The sequence below is a fragment of the Diadema antillarum genome, unplaced genomic scaffold (assembly GCF_040938485.1).
Source record: "Diadema antillarum isolate AM-2024a unplaced genomic scaffold, OU_Dant_1.0 seq00000955_RagTag, whole genome shotgun sequence".
Lineage (NCBI taxonomy): Eukaryota > Metazoa > Echinodermata > Echinoidea > Diadematoida > Diadematidae > Diadema > Diadema antillarum.
This window is the reverse complement of record NW_027271803.1, coordinates 1,313,922-1,329,940: the sequence shown is the minus strand read 5'-3', so window position 1 is coordinate 1,329,940 and position 16,019 is coordinate 1,313,922. Positions and strand designations below refer to the sequence as shown.

Genomic DNA, 16,019 nt, shown 5'->3' with positions numbered 1-16,019 from the left:
ACCAACCAATCAGTGGCCAGGATGTGAGAAGCGGCTGAGCGTAGCGCACCCCGCCCGCACGCACCAGTCGACTGGGCAGTGTGCGAGCTTCACGCTTCGGTTAGCAGCGAGCAGCAAACTGACCAATGAGATCACTCTGGTCGTTCTTAGGGGCGGAGCCTATCTGTGGCGCTCAATCCAAATTTTCGAACCAGTTTCTGCTTCGTTGAAACGCCAAAAAACATGGCTCAGAAAAACGCTATTTTTTATCTTTCCTTTGGTCATTTTGCTTCAAAATTTTGACAGATGATAGAAGACATGTTAGACTCCAATAATATATCAAAATCAGAAAATCGTAAGTTTTGACCAATTTTAATGCTCTGACTTCAAACTCGATTTTCACGGCTTCGACCGTGCGCGACTTTAGGACCTTTTTGTTGTAGCGGGTCACATATATAATGACGACAAGACAAGACATAGCCATTTTGGTTATGCAAATAAGGGTCAGAGTTTATATTTGAAAACACCAATCGATTAAAGTCAACGTGACCCTTAAAAGACTTTATAGCCATGTTTCAGTTTCTTCATTTTAAAGACCTCTTAGTAAATATTCAGTTAGATAGCCTGTAAAATCAACTTACTCGCACATGCAGACACACAGAATTACCATTTGGTTGCATGGCAGATAATTTAATCCTTTTTCATTGTCATTTCATTTTTCGTTTTAATTGTCGATCACATGTGACTGATATCTGATGATCCCCCCCCCCCCCCCCCAGCGTATCACTTAGCTCATCTTCAAGTGAAGAGTTTCATGTTTTGTTTGGTTTCATTCTTTTTATGCCTCCGCCAACGAAGTGGCCGGAGGCATTATGTTTTCGGGCCGTCCGTCCGTACGTACGTACGTCCGTCCGTCTGTACGTACGTCCGTCCCGTTTTGTTTTTGTTGATATCTCAAGAACCGTGTGGTGGTTTTACATCAAACTTGATATGAGGGTATATCCTGGGGGGATGATACTTTGTTTGGATTTTAGGGTCACGGGGTCAAAGGTCAAAAGTCACAGGTTATTTTGTGAAAAAAAAGGTTGAAAATTCATGTTTTTCTCCATATCTCGCAAATGGTTCAAGGTATCTTCATGGAACTTAGTATATGGTCAGTTTCACAGTAAAGGGTGTAACTTTGATGTGGCAAGGGTCAAAAATTAAAGTTGTGTTTCTATTTCTATCTTTGCCTTTATTTTATATAGGAATGTCTATATTTTCAATATTTTGTCATTCCAGAGCTTAATTTTTAGGCTAAATATGAAAAATGAAGTGACTATTATGGAATTTTAGATAAATTTAGGTAAAAACAACAAGAATGTTTTGGTCACCCACAGCAACCAAATGAAGATAAATGGTGGATGTAATGCAACTTTTCACTTGCTGTGAACATATATTTGAAATATCAAAACACTTTTCCCCCAACAGATATTCGCTCTTGCAATTATTTGGATGTGAGCTTCAAATTCCAAGGTAAAAATGGTACCTGACAAACTATTTTTAAGTTAAAAGAATGTTCTAGAAGCAAGAGCCACTCTAAACATAGCCCTAAATTATCTCTTGGTAACAAACATTTATCAACCCAAATCCCAAAGAAATTGGATTATTTTTGACAAAGTTGAAATTTTCAGACTTGTGAGTTTCGGAGGCTTCAGTTAACAAACTAGTGTGTTTCGAAGGCTTCAAAACTGCTAACACAAAGTTCTAGGGCTGTATTCACTTAAAATAATAAAACTACAGTAAGCAACTATCACTACATGCTTGAATAACAACAGGGCATCAATAAAATGTGAATAACAGTATACAGATGTACATTTTATGGCAGTGCATAATGTTCACCCTTCATAGAAATTGTACTTACGTGACACTGCATTATTATAAGGAAATTGGCCTCCACAAAAGTGAATAACAAACTGTGTACACTTTGAGCAATGCTCAGTTCGAATTAATGACATTACATGAGGCAATATGATTCAAAAGGAAACTGCAACAGTAGCAATAAAAGTACACTGATTAGGAACATCTTTTTTTTGTGCCTTAAAGTTAGCAGCAACGCATGTTTCGGAGGCTTCATCATGACTGTTAACATGCAAAAATGGTCCATTTTAAGGTGATATGAAGTACATTAATGCAGCTGATTGTTTCCAAATAACTAACAATGTTGTAACACGTACAATAGTATTCATTTGTATGCAGAAAAAAAGACTTTCCAACATATATGTTAAGAGATAAAGAAAATATTTAAATCTTTATGCTCAGTTGTATACATACACTGTATTTGCATATCCATGACTTTGGCAATACAGAACATGATTAGGCTACACACATGTACAGCCTTATGCATTTGTCAAACTTTTCATCATAATGCAGTAAGAATTACTTTCAATGAGTTAGAACTGTAGCTATAGACTTAATGCAAAGATTATGTTTGCTTGCTTTATAAGTGCAGTTTGTGGGATGTATATTGACATAAACCACCCATCATAATTGTTTTATATACATGTGAAATCAATTTCAACTGTTGATGAGAAAGGGATAGAAAATAGACTACATAGTGTATGTGATGGCATGACGGTTAGATTACAACATAGCATTGTAAAATATAGAAAGGGAAAGAAAGGCTTACTTTTTGCATATGGACCATGCCTGATATCCCCTACTATAGCTATCAAATGCAGTGATCATGGTCATTGAACAGCAATCTTAAACACTGATCAGCCATTCCATGTAAGGGTCATCATCAAACTGTCATCATCAAAATGGAGTTGGAATAATCAATGTATTGGTGATATTATCATGGAGCTCAATAGAAATTGAAATGGTCAAGATCCCATTCATCTTTTTGAATTGCCTGTTGAAAAGATAAATGTACATACCCTACCCATGACTGTGTATGAATTTGAATTAAAAAAAAATGTTCACCAAATGTATAGTTCCCTATAATACAGTATATGATAGTTAGAATTTTACTTTCTCTTTCTGTGGTATACAAGTCACCCCTGTTTCATATCGTTTTATTTTTCATTTTTTTAATTCTTCAAAGGCTTCTTTTTTTATAGTTATTTTATAAAATTCCAGTTTGTGTGACTCCTGTGACAGCTAGGAGGCCTGTTTTTGAAGGTACGCATTGAGAAATTGCTAACAGAAATTTTACTGTTTCTAAAAATGACAACCTTTTTAGCAAAAAATTAAAAAGCAGCAAATGTGTTTAAATATCTAAGTTTGTTAGAAACCCACAAGTTTGTTTTAAATAGTATATAAACCCACAGACTACAGTTTTAACCTTTTGAATTTCAAAATAGTTAGGGGCTTGTAACTTTTTCCAGAAAAAGCCAGGATAAACAGATTATAAAGATTTCAATCATTTCAATATTGTTCTTCATGAACATAACTTCTCCAGTCACCCACCCATGTAAACTACATGTACCCCACGGCAACAGGCTATTTATAAGTAGAGGTCTATATGTCATTTATGAACAATCCTATCCCAACCATTACTGTCCATTTACTGCACTGAGAACTAAACCCACAAACATGTCATAGAGTCTCACACATGTTTGCGAAGAGATGTTTTGTAACACAAGTAACATTTTGTTTAATCAAAAATAGTCAAGTGGTCACTGCCAGCATAATAAAGTATGTTAAATAGGGTATAGCATCAAGATTGTGTTGCACCTAGCATGCATAAAATCTGACATACAGATTGACATGAAAACCTGTCTAAATGAAGTAATCAAATGTCAAAATTCCAAAACAGTACCCTGTGATCCAAGTCACACCACAGAAATGATAATCTGCAAGATGTTAGCTATTTTCAAATCCAATCACAAATTTATTAATTACTTTCCTCCAAATAAGTATTGGAAATGAAAGCCAAAAAACTTGTTAAGAAATGGAAAGCTGAAAAGTCAAGATTTTAGTATGGCAAAAACAAATGCCATGTGAGTAACAATGGAATGGATTTGTCAATGGGTTATAAATGGACATGTAAAAGATTGTGTTTCGAAACTACAATGTATTACACTCAGATGATAGTGAGTCGAAAGTGTAAAAATCCAAAAAGTATATTCCACCATTTGCTCTTGATCATGCATAAAGGATACAACCTTAAATTCAAAAGTAATATATTTCTTAGTTAAGTGTATGCTTCCCTCTTGAATAACCATCTATTAAAGTCCTGGAATCTTCAGGACAGGAATAGTGTCCAGTTCTTTAAAAAAAAAGTGTATTTAACACTAAATAATCAAGTAATTGTTTGGTCTTCATTAACAAAGTCTAACCAGTCAAAAGAGTGATACAAATATGGTCACAACACTTCAACTTCTCTCAAGAGTAAAAATGAGTTATCCAACTTTAATAAGAACATTGATGTATCCACAACTACTTGCTCTGTTGCACTACAGTTGCATGATGTGGGCATGCACGCAAGCTGGAAGTCACTTTCATTACTCACAATATCTAGCCTGTTCCATTGTTTCAAAAGGAAACCTACAAAATAAATGCTTTTCATACATTTAAACAACTATCTACACCTTGCTTGGGGAATCATTAAGTCTCATTCAGTCCAAACAGTTATTAGATAGACTTAGAATTACAAAATTGTAATCAAAACATTCCATTTACGTGCTGTTAACATAAAATGAAGCCTCCGAAACATCTGGAAAATTAATTTGGTATGCCGTATGTTTTTATGAAAATCATGTATGTTATGTAGAAAGTGATGGGTAAATTGTGTCTTTTTTGGTTGATATACACTGTTTAAACATATTTGTGGGGCAACATCCTCATCTGCCAATATTTTATTGCTGAATGAAAAGGTGAGTTATGTGTGACACGTCTGCACTGTTTAAGAAAAATAGGTAAATCGTATAGTAAATCTATATTGGTGAGTAAACAAAGCCGCCAGAAAACTGAATGTGATTAAATATCTTTAGATATGTCATAAGCGATCATTGGGTGGGTGAACAATAAATCTAATTTCATTTTGTCCAGAGAAAATCACAAAAATGCAGTGTTAACATCCTTTTGAAGCCTCCGAAACCACTTTTTCTCTATAAAGTGTATTAGCTCCAAAAATTATTGCAGTATCATAATGTTTTTGTTATTTTTGTTGTCTGTCCATGTCTGTTGATGATTTCATGGCATAATTTGGGGCAGACACTTAAAGAATTTATCAGAAATGTCAAATTAGATATTTTTGCTGTTTCGGAGGCTTCAATGCGTCTCGGAGGCTTCACGTGTTAACGGAAAATTTGTATTGTCTCCTATTTTCAGAGAGTTTGGCGGATCTTAACTATTTTTGGTCTATTAGGTTAGGGCCCCATATCCTACATTTTGACATATAGATTAGGTCGCTTCTCTTATCTATATTCATATTATTTTACTAAACACTTTGTTTCGGAGGCTTCAAAACTGCTAACGGAAATTCCACTTGATGGAATAAAATTATCACAAAATTTCAAATAGCCCTAGAATCAAGTAAACTTTGATGTAAGTCTAAAGTTTAGCTGTACATCACTATTTTCAGCATAAAAGAAAGTAACCAAAACACATCCACTGATCATTACTGTCCATCAAAGTTTGTAAACAATTGTTAACAGAAAATGAAGCCTCCGAAACCTCAAATTTGAAGTCATAGTATTCTAAAACAAAGAGCCAGATACAAACCAAACTAATTTGGTCGTTTCGATTGACCATGCAACTATGCTTTTAACATAAAAAATTATATCTCTGCAGTTGCTGTAGAAAATTATTAACATTTCAAAAATGTTATATAAATTTCAATGCAACAAAATAGTCATTTTTAGGGTACATATGTGACTGTCAAAACAAAACGCATCAATACCTGGACCTGATTATGCTACCCAAGGTGGCTACTCATAAGGTGACTCACATGGGAAAAAATCTTTGAGATCTGTAAATCTATGTGTTCAGGGTGGGCCAAAAGGCTAAAAATTGAAAGTTACACCCTTCACCGTGAAACTGACCATATATGCTTGTTCCAATGGGCAGTCATTATCTAGGGAAGTTGAGGGTCATGGTTCAAAGGGTCAGGGGGTCAAAGGTTAAAGTCAACTCCTCAAAATATCACTACTTTCCTAATATTTCTCAATACCTTGAAAATTACTCAATGCATAAACTTATAAAAGGGTCAAAAGTCAATTAAAAATCATCAGTTCCCCCAAATACCTGCACTCTGATGTTTTAATCATTCATCCAATTGAACCTAGTTCTAGGAAAGTGAACATTCAGCACATTTGTGGCAAACCTGTCATTTTGATATTTTGCCAATTGTGTGAAACTGTCATCACACATTGTCAAGACATTGTACTATAGACCTATTAGGAGAACCATGCATTATGGCTGCGGCATACACCAGTCGCCGTAGCGACATTTCTAGTTTAAGAAGATTTTGGATTTTGTTAAAGTACAGTCAAGCTTGCTTAAGTTGACTTCATAAGTGGAATAATTGCCTTAGTCAAAGGTCTTTTCAAGTCCTTTTCTCTTTATATTCTATTGATTTTAATCCCTCATAAGTTCAATTTTTTCTTGAGTCAAAGCTATTGCTCCAGTCCACATAGATCGACTTAGGCAAGGTTTACTGTACAACAAGGAAATTAAATTGCAGCCCAATTGCAACTCTTACAACTGGGTTGCCTGTTTATCTACTTCCTATTTCATGATGTCTTGTTTGTATGATATTGCAATTATTTGAATGAAAATCTTCTTTAAGAGTGTGAGCGAAGGAGCAAACGTATGTATTATTTATTTGGGTTTGCCCTTTTACTCATATTACAGCAAGCACACAATCTGACCTTGCCTGACTGGGTGACAGATGACGTCATGGTGCAACTGGAGAATCTGACCAACATTGGCATGACAATGCTCTTTGCAAAGCCTGAATTGGCAAGACTCAAGGGAGGTATGTATTGGTTGTGATTTATAGGTAAAGTTATACTGAAGGGTGTACTTTTGACTTGGGTAGTACATCAATAGCCGCATTTACACTTACTAACATCGCGATTTTTAAAATCGCGATATTTTGGTTCCACCGTTTACACTTGCGCAGAAGCATGCGAAGTTTGACCTTCACGAAACATCGCGATTTTTTGGTCGGTAGTGCGCATGCGTAATTTACCTCTTTTCAACACAGTTGCTGAGTGGAAGCGCGCACTATTCTGTTCGTTTTCACTGCAGCAGTGCAGTATTATTTTGATCACAGCTGGTTGGAACGTTGAGCCAGGGCTTTTTATCAGTACAATGCACACATAAATTTGTGCTTCTCGAGACTGTCATACTTACGGTAAAACTATGGAGCTTGCTATATTAGATCACATACGTAGTAGGTGTGTAAAACTTCATCTACAGCAGCATTCAGGAGGATCATGAAATTTCGCCGATATGACGAAAGTGAGAAGTAGGACTTGGGAGTTAGGACCGGTATTTTATCAGGCGACAGCAACAACTCACACTCGTTACGTACTCCTGTACTAGTATTCCACAAACAGCGTATATCGAGAGCAGTACGGGCACTCCCACAATCTGAATCAACGCATTTCTGGGAGAACATCATTTTGTTAAGTCGTCTTGGGGTCATGATACGTGGTTGGAGAACTTCAGGTTTGCTACTAGTTGTAGTTTTCACGTACTAGTTTCATCTGGGAGAGGGAGGTGAGAGACCACGAGCCGATCGAGGATTGGCCGTTTAGACCTGTACACAGCTACACGATCCAATGAGGGATCGGGAGCGCGCGTAAACTCCCGGTGCAATCCGATACCGAAAGTCACGTGATGAAAAATCGCGATATTTCTGCAGCTTGGGTTTACACTCGCTAACTTCGCCTCAAACTTCGCGATGTTTCAAAAAATCGCACTCTGGCTGGCGATTTTTCTGGCGATGTTTCGAGGGCGTTTGGGTGTAGTTGCATAGCAACGTACACCCAAATGTCGCGATTTTTCCAAGCAAATGTAAATGGGCCTAATGATTGGTCTCCCCAATACAGAAATTGTCCTTCAAAGAAATTATTGTTACTATTGATACTGCTGCAGCTGTTACTGCTCATAACACTTTGATCTACAATTGTTGCTGTGCAAGGATTGTTGCAGTGCTTGTGTAGATTGTTTCTTTTGATAGTCATCCAGGTGCAGATTACATACCCACCTCCCCTCTCCCCCCCCCCCCCCCCTCCCCAGTAACAAATTAATACTTTCATTTATACCTATGTGGATGTCTGTGTGTAGCGCATTACAATTGTGCTTTTGTTTACCGAACTTATTTGTAGGTATGACATTCTTATGAATTATAGTTGCTTCTGTCATTTGCTTTTCCAACCCTTGCCATCTCATAGAGTAAATATGTCATCAAGACATAGAGCAGTAGGAAAAAAGGAAAGGAACAAGAAGTAAACAAAGAAACTGAAGTTGCTTTACATTTGGCTTTATGCAATGATGCGATTATTGCGATGTGATTTTTTTTTTCTTCATTTTTATTAAATCCTGCCAATGATGTGTCGCAAATTTTTGTTAGAATCATGTGCATAATACTTCAAGATGTAGGCCTATTCATATCCCTGCCAAATGAAGGTTGAAGATGGCAAGTAGGAATCAGCATGTGGTTGAGTGGGCAGGCAGTTGATCTTTTGCAAATGCTGGAGAACAACCTACTCCAGTATTCATGTAGTTCCAATTTTGCCACACATATTGAGCATAATATAAAGTTGTGGAAGACATATTTTTCAACAGCAGTAGACAGTGCATTGCTGCAGTATCAGCACATTTTGGCCTCAAAATCATGTAAATGGCTTGCAGATTGAACAATTCATGTTTTAAGTGACTCACTAGAAAATTGACACGCATGAAAAACTGGATGTAGAGCTGTGTAGGATACACTGTTCATGTGAGTGATACAAGTTGTGAACATATATTGTGCAGTTTCTATAGAAATGTACTGTGAAACCAGAATTTTTTGCACACATCAATTTTTGCGAATTTTGTGAGGAGCCAAGAGTCGCAAAATTAAAATGCCTACAAAAGTTTGTGTCTACACTGTATGCATTAGTAAAGCCAGTGGTAACTCTGAAAAAAAAAAAATCTCATTGCAGTGCAAAAGGCTGTTGGTTCCGATTTTTAACAAATTTATGCCGTGAATATTTCTGATTTTACAGATCACATTTGCACATAACAGGGAAGTTAAAATATTATGGTAGAAAGGAAGCTGATGACAAATTCACACACACACCAAAAAAAATTGACACACACGAGAAACTTTCATGTGATTAATTGTGTCTCAATTTATGAAAACAATCATTAGAAATTGATGTCACACAGTTTCTAAGACCCCGTTTGCAGTGCAGGGCCGGGCCAAGCTCGGTCTCAATTTGCGGTACTCGTCCCCACAATTCTGTCCGTTTATAGTGTCGCACCCGGCCCAGGCTTTTAATTCCAACCTTTCAATATTTTGTCGTAGTGGTGCTCTACTTGTAAACAAACACTATCATTGGGAGGGCGCCGGTCGCAATGTGGTATACTCTGGTTTCCAGACCATTTGCCAACTGGACTCTGCGGCGACAAAGTCGCTGCCACACGATGAAGTCGCCGCCTTTGCCGAAAGCAAAGGCCTCTGCAGGACAAAACCACCTTAAATTATACTAGTTTTCGACGTTGGTGGCGTTAATATCCTGAATAGCGAAATAGTACGGGCAGAGGGTCTGGAAGTCAGACTAAATTTGGTACCACATTTGGCCCAGGTTGCATTTACAGTGAGAAAAGGCCGGGCTCGGCCGCGGCCTAGCCGCAACTAAGACTACCTCCAGAGCTTGGCCAAATGTGCGGCCGATTTTGGTACGGCATTTGGCCTTTTGCGCGTTTACAGTGAAATGAAGGCCGGGCTTGGCCGCGGCCAAGCCTGGCCCTTTTACTCACTGTAAACGGGGTCAAAGATAGGAATGTACTCATATGCACATAATGATGTATAGTCAAAATATTAAGGGAGAAAGAAGCTGATGATTACACAAATATATGAACTAAAAATGTTGCAATGGCGACTGGTATGCCTCCACCATAATGCATGATTCGCCCAATAGGTGTATAGTAAAATGTCTTTACAATGTGTGATGACAGTTTCACATTTAACTGGCAAAACATTGAAATGACAGGTTTCTCAGAAATGTCTTGAATGTTCACTTTCCTTGAACTAGGTTTGCTTTAATTGTCTAAGAGCACAGGTACACTGTACATGTTCAAGTATTTGGGCAATTGAGGATTTTACTTGACTTTTAACCAACCCTTATATAACTTTATGCATTGAATAATTTTCAAGGTATGAAGAAAAAGTGTAATTTTGAAGGAGTTGACCTTCACCTTTGACCCTGACTATTGACCCATGACCCATAAATTCCCTAGCTAATCCATGCCAGTCAATGCATGCATATGTACCAAGTTCCATGAAGATACATTGAACCATTTGCGAGAAAAGTGAAATTGTAACATTTTCACCCGACCTTTGACCTTTGGACCTTTTACCTTATGACATGAAACTCTCTCTGGAGAATCATTACGCAGTAGTACATGTCTACATGTACACTAAGTTTCAAGAAGATACCTTTTGGCATTGCATAGATATGGGGGTAATAGCAACATTTTTAGCATTTGACCTTTGACCTCTTGCCAATTTCACTAAAAACTACTCAACTAATTGCCCCATCATACTTCATCCTTGGACCAGGTTTGGTGAAAGTTGCTTCATCCAGTTTTGAGCTATCACGTACACAGATAAATTTTAGGATTTGACCTTGATCTTTGACCTTTGACCTCTGTCTGATTTCACTCAAAAACTAATCAAGTAATTGTCCCATCATACATCATCCTCGGACAAAGTTTGGTAAAATTTGCTTGATCCAGTCTTGAATTATCGCATAAACAGATTCAATTTCATGATTTGACCTTGACCTTTGACCTTAGCCTTTAGCTGATTTCACCCAAAATCTCATCAAGTAATTGCCCTATCATACTTTATACTTGGACCAAGTTTGATAAAATTCCAGTCACTATTGCTCAAGTTATCGCGTAAACGAATGCGGACAGACGTACGGACGGACGGACAACCCGAAAACAGATTGCCTCCGGCACCACTTCGTGGCGGAGGCATAAAAATCTGACAATGCAGTGGGCAATACAGATTCTTGGAGTATCAAGAACCAGTAATGGCATAGATTGAATCATTATGTTGATTTTGTTGTGATATCCAATGAACAAAGAATTTCCAGAGTGGACAATAAAGTAATCAATCAATCAATCATAACTAATGGGAGGCTTCTGGAAAGCCTGCTTGCCCTGCAAACAAACATGGCCATGAAAAACTTTTCTAGAATAGGTGAGTTCTCAGAAGATTTTTGATGATGTTTATCGATTATGGATGCCTGATTGAGACCTGGAGACTATTCCAGAATTCTGGTGTAGCACTGTAGCAAAAGCAAGCCCTCCTAAAATGAATTTTGTCTTACACCATATATGACTGAAGAGCATTTCGTCATTGGAGCTACACAGCCTGTCAAGGGCTGTTTTCACGCAGCATGCAAACGATTTGCAAAGGATGCTACTGTCGAAAAATGGCAAGTCCAACATTTGTATTTCAGTCTGCAACAGATCCCCAAACCAGCGCAGGAGTTTGGAAGCATTGTCAACTGTTCATGTTTGGTGTTTTTGGTGAGACAAGAATTTTTGAAAGTACTGGTATTTTTTCAGTAAGTTTTCCACATTCTTGGTCATAAATTGCTCGTGCTTCCACGAATGTCTTGAAATCCTCATCATATGCACATGACCTATGCAAGGCATGCACAATATTCACAGTATCTTTGTGAAACCTGAAACAGATCTCAACACTATGGAGACTGTCTCATGGATGTTGCGGCAAATCAGCAAAGTTTTTCCAATCATTTTACAACATATTTGTATACTACTAACATACTTTTTAAGACATTCTCACAAACATTTTGTGCATGCTTCGGGGCAAATCTGCACCATGTGACATCTGACCTCTGTAAAGCATGTGGCTGAGGTGTCTGACTTCATAATGACTTCATGTCATTTACTTCTGTTTATCAGCTTTTCTACAAATTAAAATTGTAACATACATCTGCTCTTCAAACAATAGCAACAAAATGTGACCCTGCACCTCAAATCAAACAAAAAGTCGCCAGACATGAATTTTTAATTAAGACCATATTCTGAAAGAGCAGACTTTAAGCTTTAAATGATGTATAACTCAAATCAAATGGACTCTCCTAACCTATCTAAATATTAGAAAAAAAGCACAAACTCAGGAAAAGTGTGAACTGAGAAAAGAGGCTCTGAAGTACAGTGTCTATTCAAGCGCTTAATCTGTACCAAACCGTGCTGGCTGTGCGATGAAAGGGACAAAAAACAGGAAGTAAACCACCAGAGTAACAACAATGAAGGGATTATTAGATTAAATTGAAATTAAGCATGCCTCATTAACATATTCTGTCCCTAATTAATGCCAACTTTCAAAGCAGTAGCACTATCCTTTCAAAAGTTATTAGAGTTGAAAGTGAAGAGTGTGGACAAGGTTTTTCAGAAATGAAAAAGGGATTCTAAAGACACACCAAATCACACTATTCTACCAAAAATGTTTGAGATAAACTGTTAAAAAAACACACTTTCCTGCCGATTTTATGATACCAGATTTTGCATAATGTAAAAGAAGACCCACTCTTTCAGAAAATATGAAAAAGTCAAGTTCGGCTAGGTTGACCTATTTCACTTATTTTCAGTCCTCACGCAAAATCAGTGTGTGCGACTTTATGTTCGTTTTGAGGTGCACGGTCACAAATAACCGGGGGGCCAAAAGCTAAAAACAGAGGTCGAGTTCCACTCTCTCTACAAACTAAGTAGACCATGCTTATTTTCAAGTTTTTATTGTAACAAACAACATTCTACTGGTCTACCTCAACAAATTTGTTGCGAAAGCCTCCAAATCCAAGATGGCGTCCAAGATGGCCGCCATATTTACTGAATTTGTTATTTGAAAGATAGAATTTGATAGAAACATCAGATTTCAACAAATGTGATGTCATATGAAAGAGAATTAAATTTTCTACAAGTTGATAACATTTTTGTGGGTTATTGTGATAACTGGATTGAGATTTTAAGGAAAAAACACTCATTTTTTGATATTTTTTCTGAAAAAAGGAAAATCATAAAAATGCTTGATTCAGCATAAATCAGTGAAAGACTGAAGGATTATCTCGAAACGTTTCAAGAATTTTGCTTGACATATAATTAATATTGGAGAAAATTAAGGGTCAGTACCATTTTCGGTTAAGGAGTTATAATGTCTCAAACTTGAAAACTCACTATGTAAAAAATGGCCACTTTAGTTGTGACAAGACCTTGTTGGTCGTAAAGGGAGTCTGCGCATGCCAAGACTACTACACGCACCACTGCCCTGGCGCTTGTAGCAGTGCCAGTGGTGCGTGTAGTAGTCTTGGCAAACGCAGACTTTTCTTTGACAAACAAGGGTTTTGTGCCTGCAAAACTAACTTTACATACCAATTGGTACATGTAGCTCAGGTGACGGTGATCGCTATTATTTCAAAGTAGATTGTTCTGAAGCAGATGAGATGAAGCAAAAATCATTTTTCAAATATAGGCAGTAGCTTGCAACTTGGCACCAATCTTGTTATAGATAGTTTAAAGGGGATGGCTAGTAACTGATCAGTGGGAATCAGTGGGAATGCTGGAGGATGATTGTTCCAATCCTTGTGGGATTCATTGAAGAGTACATTATATATCTACTGTTGTGTGAAAATTATTTGCTTCAGAATGGTCTCATATTCAAGTAATGTGCAGTTTAATGTTTCCAGGTTAGTGTGCCTGGTCAGTGATGGGGCATTAATCTGCACATTACTTGAGTATGAGACCGTTCCGAAGCAAATAATTTTCACACAACAGTAGATATATAATGTACTCTTCAATGAATCCCACAAGGGTTGGAACAATCATCCCTCAGCATCCCCACTGATTCCCACTGATCGGTTACTAGCAATCCCCAATCTTGTTATAGATAGTTTAAGGCAGAATTTAGATCAACCACTCAAAAAAAAATCAAGATGACAGCCATCAAAGTTGACATAAGTGTATCGCGCCAAATTAGATGTATTATTTCGATTTTGATACAGTTTTGTCTGTTGTGCTATCTATTTATATGGTTTTATATATTTTGAACATTGTAGTGCTATTTTAAACTGTCTTAGGATTTTATGGAGACATTTTTAAAGCCAGTGATATTCTACTCCAAAAAACAAAAACAAAAATCGAACGGAAGTTTTCCTTTTTGAAGGAGTGAATAACAGACAACAGTGAATTTAGAGTGAAATTGGAGTGAATTTTGAGTGAAAATGTTCATTTTCACTCATTTTAGAGTGACCTTAGGGATCACTCGTCACTCTTGGAGTGATCCCAGGCCGCAGCCCTGAGGTCACTCTAAAATTAATGAAAATGAACATTTCCACTCTCGAGTGATCCTGATATATGGGAAAGCATCTACCAATGGCATAAGTTCAGATCAATTGTGACACTATAACTCACATGAAATCAGCCTAAAACAATGTAAGAAAAATCTATTAACAGTAAATACAGTTTCAGCATGCTTATTTGTAAATGTGAAAGTATACATAATCAATTTGAACAGTTTTATTCGAACAATATACTGAAAAGTAATTTCGCACAACACATTTAAGAGCAAATTTGAGAAATTGCCGCCATGTCCGATTTTTTCGGGGGGGGGGGGGGGGTCTCTGATCAGAAGGGCTTCTTCTTCTTCTTCCGTGTAGTACAGTCCACAAAATGTGTATCAGCGTACTAGTGTGTGGGCAGGTGTGGTGCAGGCATATACAGTGTCATTAAAATGTCTACAACGTCACTATGTGCAGCTAAAAACACCCCTGGTTGTTAACGCAGTTGTATGTCCTGCACCCTCTTTTTGAATAGATCTAGAGAGGTGCAGTTGACAGCATCCAGAGGAAGGCTGTTCCACAATCGGATGTCATCTGGGAAGAATGATGATTTGTAACATAACGTTCTTGTGTGAGGGACAACAAGTTTCAAGGACATCTACGGATCAGACATTATTACACATATACCATCATCATTCACGTTTCTACAAACAGCAGAGTAACATACAAGTAAAAAAGCATATCTTTGATACAGCAGCATTTGTTTTTTTATCAAAGATCGGGCCTTACCCAAACACTGGAATGAGCTCCACCCCCCCCCCCCCACACACACACAAAAAAGACCCTCAATATGGTTTACACTAGTACAATATCGTTCGGATGTACACATAGAAAAGTATGATAGACAACAATATAAGAAGATTTTAAAAAATATCAAATTGTAAGTTGAGATTTAACTTTGACGCAACACACTAAAGGTATTGTTTACCATTGGGAGAGATATCACATTCGATTTATATGTGCAGGTTAGTTGTATCACAAAACATTCTACTATATAAAAAAAATTGTAATAAAGCCTAAAACATACGGAGATATCACCCTTTCTTTTCAAGAAACCATAACCATGATAACTGTTGACAGCTTAGTATAAAAAAAAAATTCTTGTCAGATCTATTTTGTATATTTAACAATATTTAGTATTAATTATACTGATTTAACCCGTTCCTTATGGGAACCTGGTTTACCAGGTTCCCGTGGGAGCAACTGATATACGGGAACCTGGTTTACCAGGTTCCCAAAATGAAGACAAGGGTGCCTGTTTCAGTGGCCTAAATTCATGTTTCTTTGTGTTAAAATGCTCAGAAAAGTGGATTTGTTAAATAGATCAGAGTTCACTCTATCAGGATTTGTTCTCCTTCTGTTTGGAAAATGCGTGTTTTCCAGTATTATGTACCTTTTCGTGATTTAGTTTTTTGCTTGTTCTGCTGTAAACTCGTACGAACATGTACATATAGCGATCAAGGC

The 16,019-nt window shown here is 37.2% G+C and overlaps 1 protein-coding gene across 1 annotated transcript in view; it reads left to right on the top strand.

Annotated features, from left to right (window-relative positions):
- Positions 1 to 6,622: 6,622 nt before the first annotated feature.
- LOC139741812 (lysosomal acid phosphatase-like) overlaps positions 6,623 to 16,019 on the top strand; it is an 84,613-nt gene continuing 75,216 nt past the window's right edge. The window contains exon 1 of the mRNA XM_071652399.1: positions 6,623 to 6,943. Coding sequence (XP_071508500.1) covers positions 6,778 to 6,943 — 166 coding nt within the window. The 5' untranslated portion in view covers positions 6,623 to 6,777. The remainder of the gene's footprint in view (positions 6,944 to 16,019) is intronic.